The 17,221-nt window shown below is 35.9% G+C and overlaps 1 protein-coding gene across 2 annotated transcripts in view; it reads right to left on the bottom strand.

Annotated features, from left to right (window-relative positions):
* LOC148943313 (lysM and putative peptidoglycan-binding domain-containing protein 2-like) overlaps nucleotides 1-16,673 on the bottom strand; it is a 30,245-nt gene extending 13,572 nt beyond the window's left edge. The window contains exons 1-2 of one of the 2 annotated variants that reach the window (XM_089101429.1): nucleotides 16,566-16,673; nucleotides 855-1,080 (exon numbers count right to left, since the gene is read on the bottom strand). In XM_089101429.1, the coding sequence (XP_088957555.1) occupies nucleotides 855-1,076 (222 nt within the window). In that variant the 5' untranslated portion in view covers nucleotides 1,077-1,080; nucleotides 16,566-16,673. Of the gene's footprint in view, nucleotides 1-854; nucleotides 1,081-16,340; nucleotides 16,448-16,565 lie in introns of those variants that run through there. The other variant, XM_089101430.1, reaches the window with a different exon arrangement.
* Nucleotides 16,674-17,221: the final 548 nt, after the last annotated feature.

Here is a 17,221-nt window from a genome sequence, read left to right as displayed (position 1 = left end):
ATCCTTCTAATTTGGGCAAGATACTTCCCAAAATTTCTAATTCCGGCTATGGCTTCAGTTACCATTCTTATCTCCAACCATCTTAGTCACAGAATATTTTTATTCAGCACAGGATTGAACTTAGGGGATCAGTAATTAAAACTGGAAGACAGGATTAGAAGTTTGGCAGAAAATAAAAAGCAGATTATCATGAGACAGAAATTTAGTAGATAGCTTACTAACTACACAGATGAGGTTTGAATACTTACTAATCTTTTTTTCATGTGAGAGGACAATTTAGCATATTTATAATGATTAGCATTATTATGTATAATTAGTGTAACAGTTGTATAATTAGGGCAAATAGTGCAACACAAAAAAAACAGAAAAATTGCAATAAGATAATAAGTTATTTCCATAGCAGGAAAGAAGGAATTGCAATTTTTCTCAAAAAAAATTACAACAAGGATCCAAATTCATTTAGAGACAATAATTTTGATATTAAACATACCTATCTGGAAGAATTTTTTGAGGAATTAGGTGATTTTAATAGATTGATGCAAGGGTAACAAATGTATCTATTAATTCAAAAGGATAAAGTGAAACAATTAATAAAAAAATGGAGCTATGGAAGACAAATTTAGAAAAAAATAAGTTTGAAACATTTACGTTTTTAAATAATTGTGTCCAGATAACATAGAAGCAAACAAAATCAGTTTGTTGAGCATACTGATAAATTTCTTGAATATACATATCAATTGTCTATGACAAAACCAAAAAAGCTATTGCATCACAACAATCAAACAAGAGGATGATTTAGCTTCTTCTTTGTTAAAAAAATAGGTAAACTGTACATAAACTTGATAAAAACTTACAGTACAATCATATTTTAATGAGAGTCCCTGGATTGTGTCCCTTTCTGTCACTATATGGTCAATAAACTCAACATGTTCATAGTCTCGATTATATAGTCGTGGAAACTGATTGCTGCTACAGCTTAAGTCCCCTGTTGTGCCATAGACTTTTATAGACTTAAGACACAGGATACCTCTTTTCTCTGCTTCATCCTCTTCCATTTTAGCTAAAACGTCAAACATGAAGCTTGTGTAATAAAAATAACAGCACTGTAGACATACACATACTACATACACATAGATACGCATACTCATAGATACATACACATAGACATACACAGGTAGACATATATTACACCCTTGGGGTGGGAGGCCAGAGAACTTTTCCTAGGGAGGGAAAAGTGGTGTAAGAAAAAAATAGGCTTTTTATTTCATCTGGTCCGAGGGCTTACCCCTCCCCTCCCTTGAAAGTACTGAAAATGGTAGCCTAAAAATGAATTGTTTTTTACTTTGTATCTAAAAATGTATCTGGTTTATTTTTTACGGCTATTCAATAAGCATCTTACTGAAAAGGTTTAGAAAAGAGATAAAAATTCGATAAGAAGCCTATAGGTCACATGAATATTATCTTTAAAAGTTTAGAATTCCTGAAGAAAGACCCTTCACCTTTCAAGGTTCCAAATTGGCTTTATTTGGCATTATGATTCAACTTTAATGAGAAACAACTTATCAAACAGTTCGTGGTAACGAACTGTAAGTAAGGAGCGACCCGGCTCAATGGTAACCGAAACTCTAGAAAACGGTATTTTGATACAAATAGATACATCAAAAGAATCAGATTTTAATTCTGATTTCAAATATATAAGTTTTATTAAGTTTAATTGTACCAATTAAAAGTTAGGCGCCTGAGAAAATTTGGCTGATTTTGAAAAAAGGCGGAAAGACCCCCTAAAAGTTATAGAACCTTAATAAAAATCACACCATCATATTCAGCATATCAGAGAACCCTACTGTAGAGGTTTCAAGCTCCCATCTACAAAAATGTGGAATTTTGCATTTTTTGCCAGAAGAAAGATCACGGGTGCGTTTTTATTTGTTGTTTTTTTTCCCCAGGGGTGATCATATCGACCCAGTGGTCCTATAATACCGTGGAAGGGCTCAATTGGATGGACCTTAAGAGTTCTAGGGCAGTTTTTAAGTTACCAAAAAATGGAGTGTAACTGGGCCCCCTCCCACGCTAATTTTTTCCCCAAAGTCACCCGATCGAAATTTTGAGATAGTCATTTTGTTCAGTATGTTTGAATATATGGTAAGTATGTCTTTTAGGATGACTTAATCCCCCGAAATTCCCGGGGGGAGGGCTGAAAGTTATGAACTTTACCCAATGTTAACATATAGTATTGGTTATTTGGAAGTATACAGACGTTTTCAGGGGAGATTTTTCCTGGTAGTGGGGGGGGGGGTGTTTCGGGGGCTATGTGGGAGGATCTTTCCATGAAGGAAGTTTTAATGGGGGAAGGGATATTGCTATGAAGGGGACGCCGGACTTCCCAGCATTATTTAAAGCAAGATCAGAAATTTAATATAAAAAAACAGCTATTTCAACTGCAATAGCAGCAACATCGAAACTTCAAACGAACATAAAATATTACATATATGATTGGGTTCACCCCGTAGTCAATACCTCGCTCTTTAAGCCAAAGATTTTTTAGTACTTTCATAAGAGCTATTTATTCTAATTAACGGCCTTTGTGATTAAGCGGTCATTTTTAAAGAATTGGAACAAAATTCGAACTTTCGCTTAAAGAGCAAGGTATTGACTAGGGGGCGAACCCCTAATAAACAAATTAAAAATATATGAATATAGAAGTTCGTTACGTAAGTTAATTCGTAAGCTATGTATATTTATTACTAAAAAAAACGTTCGTAAATATAATTAAACAAGTTTCGAGAAAGCCATTTAACTAAATAAAAGTAAATTAATATGAAAATTTTGTTTTAGTTATTCATGTACGGTGAGCAAAGATCAAAAGCTGCATTTATTCGAAAATGTTCAAAAATTAAATAAAACAAACAAGTTTTTTAAACTTAAAGTAAGGAGCGACAATAAAACTTAAAACAAACAGAAATTATTCCGTATATGAAAGGGGCTGTCTCCTCCTAAACGCCTCGCTCTTTAAGCTAAAGTTTTACTCTGTCTCACAACTTTATTTTTTAAAACAATAAAAAACTTTAGCGTAAAGAGCGAGGCGTTGAGGAGGGGACAGTCCCTTTCATATACGGAATAATTTCTGTTCGTTTTAAGTTTTATTGTCGCTCCTTACTTTCAGTTTAAAAAACTTGTTTTTTTTGTTTAATAGTAAATAGAAACAACCATCAGACTTTTTTTCAGCCTTAAGGACAGATATAGCTCTAGGCTAAATGCAAACTTTTGCTGATTTTGCAGGTTTGTTTTTATTTTCCATAAAGCTGAGTATGATAATAGCTCCTAACCTTTTGCATGTTAGGATTACTCCTAACTTCTTGTTGCAAGAGGATTTAATTTTACTGAGACGCTCAGTCCATGAGAGATCCGAAGAAAAGTTAACTCCAAGTAGGCGTAGTGTATCAAGTCGCGTTATTACCTCCCCTTTGAAGACGAAATCAGGATGCGCCCTCATATTACGCGCCTTAGAAATAAGGAGCTCTTTCGTTTTCAATGTGTTAAAACTTAAAAGCCATGCATCTGCCCGCGCCTCAATTTTCTTCAGGTCAGCCTGAAGCTCCTTTTTTGTTCACTGTGATCTTTGTCTTTTGCAATTGATGTTTTTGCTGTTGTGTCATCCACAAACAGTGAGGTTTTTTCACAACGTTGTCTCCTAGGTTGTTTATGAACACCAAGAAAAGAGTTAGCCCAAGAATACTTCTATTCTATAAGTACCCTTAACAAAAAAAATGGCATACCCACAAAATCAGTAAAAGCCTAAATAATGCCTAGGGCTATATCTGACCTCCCTAAGGGGCTATAACACAATAATAGTTGCTTGACAGACAATTATATCCCAGGCCCCCTTAATGGGACTTGATATACCCTTAAGCTATGCACAGACTTGATATTAGTTTTTGTATTTGTTCCTCATCAACAGTTAGCTTGTAATGCCAGATAAAACCAATGTGAAAAAAAACAGGATCATCAACGTTGTTTGTGGCATAGACCACTCTCTTAAAAAAACGCGTACCCCTTGACAAATAATAACGATACCCCCCTGATGCGTTGGAAGGAAAGCAATGTGCTGCTGCACAAAACATCCATTAACACAAAATTCCTACATCAACCATTCCTAATAAAAAAAAAGCAATAAAACAAGTTCCAGTTTTATTATAAAAAGTATGAAGAGGAAGAAAGACCCTTGGACCATGAAAAAATTATCTGTAGTCCAAGAAAAATATCTTGATAAAGAAGAACTATTTATAATTATGGGGTTCTGGTCAAATAAATAATACAAAACAATCCAGCCCTCCTTCATTCCATCAATAGCTTTTTCCTCCTACTTTGGTGTGAAATTGTTGTCTTGTGACAACAACTGTGCCAACAATTTTGCCCAAATTGTCAGAAAATCCCAGAAAAAACCATTCTGATGTGACACAATTCTTTTAACTAATGAGAAATTTTAAGAAATTTAGAAAGGGCACTAGAACTTTTAATTTATATTCGAAAAAGAATCCGAACTGATTAGGGGAAAGGGGACCCCAGAATTCACCATATAGTCATTTAGAGCTGACCTGACTCTGGCTAAGCTTACAGAGTCAAATGAATTCCATGCCAAACCAAATAATCACCAGCATAGTAGTTGCAATTGCAACTATTCCTGGGACTAATAGCAACAGTGACTAAAATGGCTTGTGATTGCAAATACTTACAACTGAGACTACCAGTTACATTGACTGCAACTAACTATGATTGTGAATAACGGCAACTGCAACTTATAGGGTAAAGGTACCAGTGATTCAACAGTGCAATTTTGATACCCCTGTCAAAATTTTCCTTTTGAAGTTTTTGACAAGAAAGGAGCCCCTGACAATTACTTGCAACAGCAAAACTGCTGTTACTTGGTTATTTATTGCAAAAAAAAAGTTGGGATTAGCCCCAATGCATCAAGATACATCTGATTTTATCTGAATTATAGTCACAACAGCTTTTTCTTGATAAAATTACAATGGCAACAAATATTACATTGTCAAAACTAGGTTCCAAGTGACAAAAATTCTTGTTTAATGTAGTGGAATACCAGGTGCATTAAGAATTTTCCTTCAGTCAAGTTCAAATGTAGATAATGGCTTCTATAAATTGATTTATTTCTTTTGTGAATATCTTGTAGTAACCTTGTGGAAATTTTCGACAGACACCAAAAGGCCCTGTTGAAATATAGGTGACTCTGTTGAAACTTCATTGAACATGTATAACAAATAAAAAATAGTTGGTTTCGAAATTCCAGGGTCCACTGAACGAAAATAAACCTGTCAAATTTATGAGTGCCTACTACTGCCAAATTGCAGAGGTTCACATGGAAGTCATTTTTTCCTTTCCCAAGCACTTACCAATGAAACTAAAAAAAAAATCTCAAATTCGGGTCAGAGGTTGAACTGCAGCTTGACAAATACTATGCCGTTTTGTTAGCAACAAAAAAGCAAGGTGCCATAGTTTGTTGGTAGGATTCTAGACTGTCTTGACAAAGGACAGTTCAAACTAAAATTTTTCAAATGGATTAGAATTGTAGACCACACTTTGAAATGGCCAAATGTTGATGACATTTACTCTGTCAACAATGAACAAATCTTTGCTAAGCAATTAAAACTGATAGGAAGTGGGTCATTCCAGATGGCGTTTGGAGATGCTATTCTGTAACATATATGCAACACTTAATAAAAAGAAGATTTATGTGATCTAGGTCACAATATCACACTCCTTATGATTAACCAATTTTGTTATACTAAATAATACATACTTGAAACAATTTTGTTAGTTTTATTTCTTGTGCTTTTTTAATAGGCCAGTGTTTTATACTTTTATACATTAAATGAAGTTGAAGAAAAACAAAGAAACAAGAATATGCATGTCAAATACACTAGGTTCCACCCAGAGGTATTCTCCAAGTATTTCGACACGTGTCGAATACACCAACTTGCACCCACAGGCATTCTCCAAGTATTTTAACACGTGTCAAGTTGGGTTCAGACTTGTGTCGAAAACAGGTAATTTTTTTGTTGTGTTGAATTTGTTGATGAAGATGCTCTAATTTCGGAAAATCAAAGTTGTTTACCCTTTTCTAACAAAAATTAAAAATTCTCATTATAGAAATATAATTCAAGGTGTTTTTACTACATACAGAAACCCTTTTAAAACCAAGTTTTTGAATTGGGACTCCTAGAATAGAATAACTGGTTTTTTACAAAAACTGTCAAATCATCAGTACCTTCACCCTTCCACTTTTACTTGTGACTGGGCTAGTTAGGGTTCCATACTATAATCTAGAAAAATCTTATTTCTTACCATTCAAACAGAAGTTACCTTTACATTCTAGCTTAGTTAAATACAATTATTCTGCTTCACAATACTTGCCTTAGATTGAATATATTCATGATAGTCTGTCTATGATTTAGATACTTTATGCTAAACTTAAAATCCCATGTCTAAAATTAGGCAGTATTTCCTTGTTTGGGCTCAAGCTTAAAGCATGTTCATGAAAAGGGTAACAATTTAGACTAGTGCTCAACAGAAGAATAAATACAATAATATAAGTAGAATTATTAGATTCCTTGTTTTATGCTCTTTTCAGATGTCATATTTGCATTTTGACAATTGCAAAAAAAAACTCAATGTTGCAGTTATAGCCCTAAATAAAATAACCCTTTATTGCTTATCATCTCAAGATGAATTATATCTTCCAAATTAAAACAGACTTACTGCATTCTTGATCTGTGAAAAAGTCACTATACCTAAGTGATTTTAATGGAATTGTTTGATACATTATTTGAAATTATGGACAACATTGAAAGGTAACAGGATAATGTGATTAATAGAAAGATACTACAGATTATGAAGCCAGAATTTTTTTTGTTATTTTAGTGATCTTTTTAGTTGGTATATATTCTAGGGCTATATTTAGGACCCTCCGGGCAGGGGAGGGGGGCTTGAGTTACAGCTCTTCCCAGGACAGTATAAAGAATAATGAGAACAGACACCCTAAGGTTGACCTATTATTTGCCAGGCTTGTGCCTCCTTCCACTTGGATGTGGGCTTTGGTAAGGCGTTCATTAGTTTTGTCTTTACATCTAGCAGGGGGCTTTCTCTGGGAGGCTTCCATTCATGCAGGATGAGGTCAAAGTCCAGCACAATCTGTGTTGGTGTGACATGTAGGACTGAAGCATTGTGAATATGCATCTTAGTATGGTGGTTTATATTTGGTTTTTGCTATATGCTATTCAGCCTTCTGACAGCTGCTGGTGCTTTGGCTATTTGGGATGTAAGTTTTTATTAATTAAACCATCCCTTCATTGTGTAGATTCCAGGTAGCTGAAATCTTCAACCAGATCTATTGAGTTGCTCCTGATGTTGACTACCTTTAAAGTTGATGGTGATGTGGGGGGCTTGATGGGCATAACTTATGGCTTTCTGCCAGTTGATCTGCAGACCAACTTTTTAGGTATCTTCTGAAAGCATATGGAGAGTTTAGTGAGTTTTTTTATGATTTCAGTGACTACTGCAAGATCATCAGCAGTCAGAATAAGTAAGCATACAGTTTCCAAACTAGATACCAAATCAAAGGCAATTTGTTGTTCAAGTCATAATGTAAAGTATCATGCAGTTGACGAGCCCAGGAGCAGCAGTAAAACCTTTCTGAACCCCTGTCTTCACTGACAAAGTGGGCCACGTCTTCTATTGGGTTGCATCCAGCTATCCATTCCATCATATAGCTTTTTGAAAAGTGAGCATTATTTATGGGGTATACCTGTGGTTCTTGATATCAACAATAGCAAATCGCAACAATCCATGGAATCAAAAACTGCTTTGAAGCCTATGATTTTTGGTTGAACGTTTGTGTCTTCTCCATCAACATGTGCATAATGAAGATTTAAATTGTTGTTGGCCTGCCAGGCATGAATCTGGCTTGCTGAGCTCTTCTATTTCTATGGAGGAAGCCAGAGCATCTGTCCAGTAGTGTCGTAGTAAAAAGTTTGCTGGGAACAGAGAGAAGCATCATCCCCTGATACTTACTGCGAGTTTTGCAACTGCCCATTCATTTCCAGGGTGGCAAAATGATGCCAGCCTGCCAATCTTTTGATATACATTCTGTTGCCAATATAACTAAGAAGATAAACTGAATGCACAATATCATTGTTGTACCACTGTACCTGAACAGTTCTGAAGAAATACAACAGATTCTATCCAGGGACTTGATTATTTTATAGACATTTTACAGCATTTTGGATCTCAAAGTTATCTCACCATATAAAATTACCCAATTAAAGGATAAAAATTATCTCACCATAAAAAGTGAACTTTGGAGATATTATCTGTTGGTTAAGGATGATAAATCCTGGTTTGCCCATAAAAGAGCAATAAATGTAGCAACAATTGCTTTGCAATCATGCACTGAATCAGTAGTCATCTATCATTGATTTCCTGAAAAGCTGCCCAAAGAGATATTGAAAGTATGTAAATAGGGGCAATAATGATCATATCACCATCATCTATGATTTTCAGTGATCCAGTCACAGGTGAGTCTGTTTCTGAAGATAGGAGAAAGGCAGCTTTTTTTTAATGAAAACTTTTCATCATTCTTTGTAAATCCTGCTACTCGTGTGCAACATAACTACATGGCAGTAGCTCCTTTACTGCAAAATAAATTGCAGTTTGATGATTCAGATATTATACCAGAACAAGTTGAAAAGATCATTCAGAATCTTTCCATGGATCTAGCCCCTGATATTGATGGTATTTTAAATATTGTTGTGCTTGAATTGGCCTTGCTTAGCAAGTCCTCTTACTTCTCTTTTTAACCTTTGTTTAGATTCTGGTAAATGCCCTGTTGCATGGAAAAAAGCAGTGATAAAACTTTTCATAAGGGTGGATTAAGATCAGAGTTCAGTAATAATTATCCTATTTCAAACACTTCAAATTTTCTAGGATTAGGTAATTATTGATTGGGTCCAGAATCAGAAAAAAAAGATTTGGCATATAGCAAAGCATGGTTTTAGGAAAAATAGGTCTTGTAATAGTCAGCTAGTGGAAGTAATCAATGATTTACAAATCATGGCTAACTCAGTTCAAAAGTTTGATTGTGTTTATGTTGATTTTTATAAGGTATTTGAAAAAGGCTTCAATACCTCTACTGCTGAAAAAAGGCCAAAATTATGGGACTGGATTGAGAGCTATGGCTTAGATTACAGATTTCCTCAGATAGGTCACAGAATCTTAGGATTGGCAAGGCATTATCTAACCAGTGTAGTGTTTTGAGTTGAGTCTCTCAGGGTAGTTGCTTGGGACAAGTTTTGTTTTGTATTTTTTTAAATGACTTTCCACAGGTAATTCAACATGGCAAAATCAAAATGTTTGCTGATAACATAAAGCTTTATAGAGGAATATCTTCCCTAGTTGATGTGGCTCTTCTACAGGATGATTTAGATGCAGTTGCTAACTGGTGTAATTTAAATTCAATGTTTATTAATCAGGGAAAATGCTATGTAGTGAATGCAGTAGCATACTGGTATTCCATTGGTGATTCAGTGATAAGTTTGGTTGATTCTATTAAGAATCAAAAGGCCAAGAAATAACCAATATTTGACATATACAGTAACTACAGGGTATTCAGCACCTATGCCAACCCTGGACTTACTCTTCTGATAATCCTGTGGACCACCTCCCCTCAAATAGTTCCCCTCCCTTTCTAAAACCTGTAACGCTGAATGCCAAGACATATCTTCCAAACCTGATTCTTAACAACGCCCGGTCCCTAGCCAACAAGGTTGATGAATTAGAACTTGTCTTGCACATAAACTTAGCACCATTAACAGCAATTACTGAATGCTGGGATATGACAACCGAAACGGGTGCAATCAAAGGATATCTGAACTTTTTTAATACCAGACTTGATAGAGAGGACAACTGACATGGAGGTGGCATAGGAATTTATAGCTGCAAAGACTTACCATGCAAACAACTTAGTATCCCCTCACATTTGTGCCATGAGACAATTTGGCTCTGGTGCAAGCCAAAGGAGCTACCAAGGACTTACTCATGCATCATAATAACAGCAATATACTATCCAGAAGGTGCGCGTAATAAGCAAGAATTAGTGATGTATCTGCAATATCAAGTTGACAGTTTTTGGAAACAGTACAGCAATCCAGCATTAATTATAGCAGGAGACTTCAACTTAACCAACAAAAAATGGATTTCACGCGTGTTAAACCTTAAACAAGTTGTCAATGATCCCACTCATAAAAGTGGAAGCATTCTGGACCTCATACTGACAAATCTCGAAGCGTACTATGAACCGCCATTTTACTTAGGATCACTTGCAAAATCTGATCACACATTTCATGCTGGAAGTCAAAGAACAGAGACCGTATACCTAAACCAAAAAAGACTAGAATACTGTACAGACCAGTGAGTTAAAGCGCCATTCAAGCCTTTGGCAGATCGATTGCGAACTTCAATTTTGCTGCAATCTGTGCTATAACTGACATTGATTTAAAGGTCGAGACACTATATTCAACTCTGCAACAAAAATACAGCGAATTCTTTCCTGTCAAAATTCGCTTGGTCTGTGAAACACAGACCAAGCTTGGTCAGAGCTCAAAATAATGATCAAAAAACGATGCAATCTCCATGCCATGGGAGAAGTATCAGAGGGGAACAAGTTGAGAAACAAAGTTGTTTCAGCCCACCGCGTATCTAGGAAAAGGTATATATGAGAATAAGTAGCTCCACTCCTCAAGTCAGATTCCCACAAGTGGCACAATGCGGTAAAAAGGCTTACTGGAAAACAGAAAGGGACTGAAGTACAAATCAGCAATATAGATGGGAGTCTAACCAGAGCCTCGGATGTTAACGAGTTTTTTTACAAAAATTTGCACTTCTTACCCCATCATAAGTGATGAACAGATGAGCAATATCATCAACAGTTGTAGTGCCAATGATATTGTAGAAGTGTCCAAAATATCAGTCTTCCGTGAAATTGAATGACTACATAACAACTGTGCCACATACCCAGGTGAACTCCCTGTGAAGCTACTGAAAGACTACTCACCTTTTCTAGCCAAACCAATGGCATCAATCATAAATCAGTGTTTCTCAGAACAATTGTTCCCAAAATTGTGGAAAGTTGCCTATGTGCAGGTCATTCCAAAAGTAAAGGCACCCCAGTCCTGCAATCAGCTGAGACCTATATCCATAACTCCCAACTTGGCTAAAGTGGCCAAAAGTTTTATCCGCCATGCCCTATTACAGCACATTGCACCCTCAATAGACACTTACCAATATGGCTGTATATGAGGCAGTAGCATGGCAATATACCTAGTGCAGATGTACCATTTAATAGTTGAGTGGCTGGACAGCCCAAACAGCGTTATCAATTTACTTTTGGCAGACTACAGGAAAGCATTCGAACTTATAGAGCACCTCATTGCACTGAAAAATCTAAAAGAGATGGGAGCTGGAAAAACTTGCTCCTATAAGTGAGAGATTTTCTACAAGGGCAATGGCAATTGGTATATCCATTATTTGCTGATGATATCCACTCTGAGTGGACCAAACTTAATTGTGGCTGTCCCCAAGGAATGAAACTAGCTGCCCTTTTATCCCTTGCAGTCATCAATGAAATCCTTGCAGAATTTGAGGAGCATTTCAAGTTTGTTGACAACTTGTCTTCACTACTCAAATACATAGTAGAAAACGCAGTAGCAAAACAGCAGTTTGAACCAACATTTTTTTCGGACTTTGTTAACCAGTGTAAATCTAATAGCCTGCAACTGAACGAGCAGAAATCGAAAGTTCTACAATTCAACCTGCTCAAACAAGATATTACAATACCAGATGTTCCCTTTCCAACTGTTTTGTCTGCAACAATACTGGGTGTGACTTCTTCTTAAAATAAGCACCTGGAATCCTAAAACGGACTCCTTTCAGCTTCTAACTGGACTTTTCTTCTTCTTTGTTAGAAATCACTTGGACTCCATCTTTTGGTGTCTTTCTGGCCTCCTAGTTGGTGGATTCTCCTCCATATCATTAAATTTATATTCTTCCAAGGGGGGGGGGGATTTTGACTTTTACAAGTGATTGCTCATTTAAACTGCAAGTAGACAATATTGTACGCAAAGGACACTACTCAATCCAAAGTTTAACGAGTATGCAAAGGCTGGGTTTCTCAGATCGTCAGCTCTTATTGGCTTACACAGCATACATCAGGCCAATCCTTGAATATTGTTGTTCTGTCTGGGGTCCCCAAGCACAAAACACTGCCTACATGTCAGAGGAACTAGAAGACATTCAAAAACGTGCTACTAAAATAATTCTTGGACCCAGGTATGAGAGTTATGAGCATGCCCTTGTGGTTATGAGCTTGCCCACTTTGTTCGCCCAAAGACGAGATTTGAGAAATCACTCATGTCAAACGAGAAACATTGCTTAATTCTTCCTCCAACCGCTACCAACCCCCAAACTCACCAGGCATCAGAACAGACTGCAACCTGTCAAGTGCAGAAAAGCAAAAAGCAATTTGATGAGTTTAGGAGAAGGTGTTTGGGCCTACCATCTGCAATTTGAGAGGGATAGATTAGACCTAGTTAATACATTTTGAATTATTAAAAGTGTTGATAATCTATCTTTTAGTGATTTCTTTCAATTTAGCCATTATTTGCCCATACACCAAAACTCATTGAAATTGTACCAGAAAAAGGGTCTTTTGTACAGGACAGGGTTGGACAGGGTCTTTGGTAAACTGGTCCATTAAATCTTGGAGCATTTTAACTGATCATGCCATCTCAAGAAATAATGTTATAGCTTTTAAAAATGCTTTGGTTACAACCTCTTTTTATGAAGGGCAGTATATAGAGCCACAATATTCATGGCATTTGTAAAATCTGTTTTACTCAGTGCCCCTAAAATATGTTTCTTGAATTTGTCACTTTGTGTATTCTGGCATATTTTTGTGATGTGTTCAGCCTATGGAGTTTATTTGTTATTTTGGTGCCAATCAATTCCCAGAGATCCAATTCTTGTTTATTATCACTTTGTAATGAGATAAGCCTATGGCTTACTCTGTTTTTTTTTTTTCTAAATAAAAAAAAAATGAAGACTGCAAATGGTTGCAAAACAAGGTCAGAAGTCACCTTGGGTGTGGCAATGGCTGCTTAAATTAGGTCTGGGTCAGGATGTATCATGCTTCAGTGTTCAGAAGTTCTGAAAAGTGGCTGCTCTAGGAAGAAAGTTGAACTGCATCATTATCCAACATGCTGCCATCCACAGAGAGAAAAAAAATCATTATGGGAGGCTTCCCTTTTTTCAGCTCATGGAGAAGTTTGTATAGTGAGCAGGTGTCTCCCTTCCTAGAAGGGGGATAATTTGACATGGGAGGGGGGGAGACAACTGCCCCCTTCAGACCCAAGTTTGTCTCCCTCTCCACACCTGTGATTTAGTTTCTACAAAAATCTTGTCAAAATTAAGATAAGTCTGCAGAATTCAATTATCCTGAGAAATGGGTCAGTTGTCTTTAGTATATCTTTGCCTTTATGGTAATATATGACTCATTTTTGAGTTTTTGCTGTCATTGTCATGATTTGGGAAAATCGGCTCCAACTTTATCCCCCCCCCCCTCCCATGATTTATGCCACTGCTTCCTTACAGTATATTGAAGATTGCTGGCTTTCTGATCAACAAAGGTCTTAATATCCCTGTGCAGTAGACTATTGTACATACCATTGAGATATCTGTACTCTGTTATGTTCTTTGCTACATGGCCTTCAAATGCAGCTTTCTCAATAGCCCTGATTATGCAATGATATGTGTGCATGTTGTCTATGCATAAGAAAAATACTTTTTAACCAGTATATCTGTCCAAGATTAGGCACTAGCTGAGTACTAGGGTTCTTTCCATAGACTATTTTATAATTTTGAAAGTCATTCTTGGAATTTTATAGTGTTTCCTTCCAAGGAGAGGAACTAATACACTGGGATCATTTATAAATATTCCTTAGGATCTTTTAGACTTGTGGTTACCATGAGCTGTTTTAAGCCCTTTAGGGGCTCAAAATGCAATTTCCCCCAGAAACAATTATTGAATTATAAAAGAGCATAAAACAGGCACCAAGTGATATCTAACCTAAATTATGCAGTCAACTGCAAATTTACCGTAGGCCAAATAGAACTACAAAATTAGCAAAAAAATTGTTTAAACTATAGCCTAGGGCTAGGATAAAAAACCAGTATCAAATTGAGCAAAATTATGTAAAACAAAAACCCTCACATTTTGTTACCAAAGAGGAACTGAGAAGAATTGTATATATTAATGAATAGCTAACAATCTAAGCTATGCATCAATATGGTTATTATTAAAACTATAAGATCAAACACTTGAAATTAATACTTTATTGACTTACCTACAGGGACCTCTTTTTGGAAATATCAATTATCTTATTCTTATGTATATATTCTTTTAGTGTTTCAGTTTTATTCACATATTAACAAAAAGCTGATTTTCTTCTGATTCTAGAAATGTAACTTTTATTGCTAGATATTTATTCTATAAATCACAAATATTAAATATAATTTTTCTTTTAAATTGCTTTTCAAAACAGAGACCACATTTAATTAATGCTGACAAATTATTGGCGAAAATTTGACCAAGAAGGCAGGGCTCTTATTACTACCCTCACATTGCATCATGCTGTAGTAAAAGGGGGAGGTCCAAAAACCCATTGCTATTTTTTCAGAATCCCAAAGAAAAGTGGTCTTTCTCAAAAAGAGGTCTTTTACTCAACATCTGACCCATAGGAGAGGTTGGGGTGAATTTCTAGACAATATTTCCCTTTTTCTATTGTGGAAATGGGTTAGATTAGGAAAATGACACATTCAAGCATGGATATATATACCATAGTATGGTGTGTCACAGGAAGGTATTTTGAAGTACCTATCTCTGCTCTTTCTCTCTCTAGAGGGCAATGACCTTTGATAACCTTTAAAATCTTTATAGGCCTATCAAATAAGTGAAACTTTGAACATAGATCTTCTGCTTAAATGAATAACAAGAAAATATATCAGAATCATAACTTAGCTTGATCCTGATTTATGAGGTTTCCAAGATCTACAAATACATTTCCTAAATTTAGAAAAAAAACATTCATCTGGCTTTAAATTTTACTCATGTAAGAGGAATTACAATTTTAGAACTAAACTGAAAGAAAAAGAAACTGAAAATTAAGATAGGCTAGGCTAGCCTAATGTTGTTTTGTTAAAATTCCAATAGGTATGGACCTCCCAGGTAGGCAATTTTCTAAAACTTAGAAAGCAGAAGATGATTAGCCTAGTAAAGTAGCTTGACATTACCTTCCTAGAGTTAGTTTTTGGCCCTGGATTCATTCCTGAATTAATAGTTAAGAAGACTAAGTCACTAAAGCTAGGAATAAGTGAAGATGAAAAGTTGACATTGGGTAACAAAAAGATTGATCAGGTGGGCAGCTTCACTTAGGCCTACCTTGGTAGTATTACTAGTAAAGATAGTGGGAGCTGTGAAGATGTTAAAAGTAGAATAGCCAAAGCTCAGTGTGTTTTTCACATCAAAAAAAAAGTTTAGAAGAAAAGGAAGATAAGTCTGCAAACCAAAATTAGAATATTAGAAGCTATAGGCCTAGTGATGATGGTGGTCAAATATGGCTCAGAGGAATGGGTGCTTTGAAAAGCAGATGAAGATTTGATAGATGTTTTCCAGAGAAATTGCTTAAGGATTGCTCAGGGTACCCAGCTGACTGACCATATTTCAAACAATAGCCTAGGCTGTACAAAAAAGTGGTTCAATACTGCTCTCTAGGGCTATAATGAAAGAAAGGTTGAGGTGGCTAGGGCACATTGTGTGAATGAAGGATGACAGATTGCTGGAGATTGATCTTTTTGGCCAAAAATATAGGGCTAAACAGAAAGCAGGTCATTCTCATCTGGGGTGGGAGGATGTCATAGGCTAAAGGAAGATTTAAAGGAAATGGGAACTTTGTGGGAGGGTGTAAAAAGGAAGGCTCTAGATAGATTGAGATGGAGGAGGAGCGTGCGTAGCTGTGTTGGCCTCAGGCGGCTTGGTGCTGCAGTGAGTTGTTAAAAGTGTCCATCCCTGAAAGTTTTATTTTCCTAATCAAACCCCTTTCCAAGATAGCAAAAAGAAGCCTTTCTAGAACTTTACCAAGATTGGGGCCATTTACAGGGGTACATACTTCTGTGTAAAATGCTCATCTTCATTGACTAAACAATTGTCAACCTACCAGTTAATTTGACAGCCTAAAAAAATAATAGCATCCTATCCCTATGTCAGAAATTTTCTATCTGGTTCACTTGAAATAAAATCTAAAAACTAGATGCCACACTAAAGAACTTTTGCGTCTTCCGCATCGCTGCAGGGGTGAAACCGCAGAACGCATTCACATCAAAAAATTTAGAAAGGCAAAAAAAAGAAAATTAGAAAGGCTGGAGATTCTATTCAACCATACCTTTGATATTCTTTTGATATTACGAAGAAGAAAATAGAGAGTAAGTTGAAAAATTCAAATATGAGCTTTTCAGCTTATCTAAAAACATCTCAAGGTTAAAAGACAAACTTTCATTTTGAGTGGATTGTTTGCTTTGGTAGATAACTTGCTGTTGAAAACGTCCGGCGCACTGTTCACCCCATACTTACTTGGCAAATTCATCTCTCTAGATCTCCTACAAAGCCTTCTGAATTATCGAAACTGATTTTAGTGGTATTTGTGCTTGTTATTTCCGCTTCTTTAAATTCCTTCTTTATTTTCCTCTTTAGTATACAAATCGAACGATAGTCAGTAAGTTTTACCTTCCGAATATTACTGAGAAGCTGACTGGTTTGGACAAAAGACTTTCGGAATGAGCGTATCCAGTTTTTTTCACCTCACCACGGTTTGATCTGTTTGTTTTATTAATTTTTTTTTCTTTCAATGTTTTTGTTGATTAATGTTATTGTTTAATGTTATTGTTGCTTTTCTTTTTTGTATCACTTTTGTTTCTAAAGTATTTATTCTATTATTTACCTTTTGATATAACTTGGCTATAAATAAATATTAGTATAGTATTACAGTTAACCTTCAGGCTATGAATACGAGCCTTAAATGAAGTACTCTCATTTATTATT

This window comes from Artemia sp. Qi Xiang Cuo, chromosome 15, assembly GCF_049724085.1.
Source record: "Artemia sp. Qi Xiang Cuo chromosome 15, ASM4972408v1, whole genome shotgun sequence".
NCBI lineage: Eukaryota > Metazoa > Arthropoda > Branchiopoda > Anostraca > Artemiidae > Artemia > Artemia sp. Qi Xiang Cuo.
The sequence above is the reverse complement of the archived record's forward strand: the minus strand, read 5'-3'. Positions and strand labels throughout refer to the sequence as shown.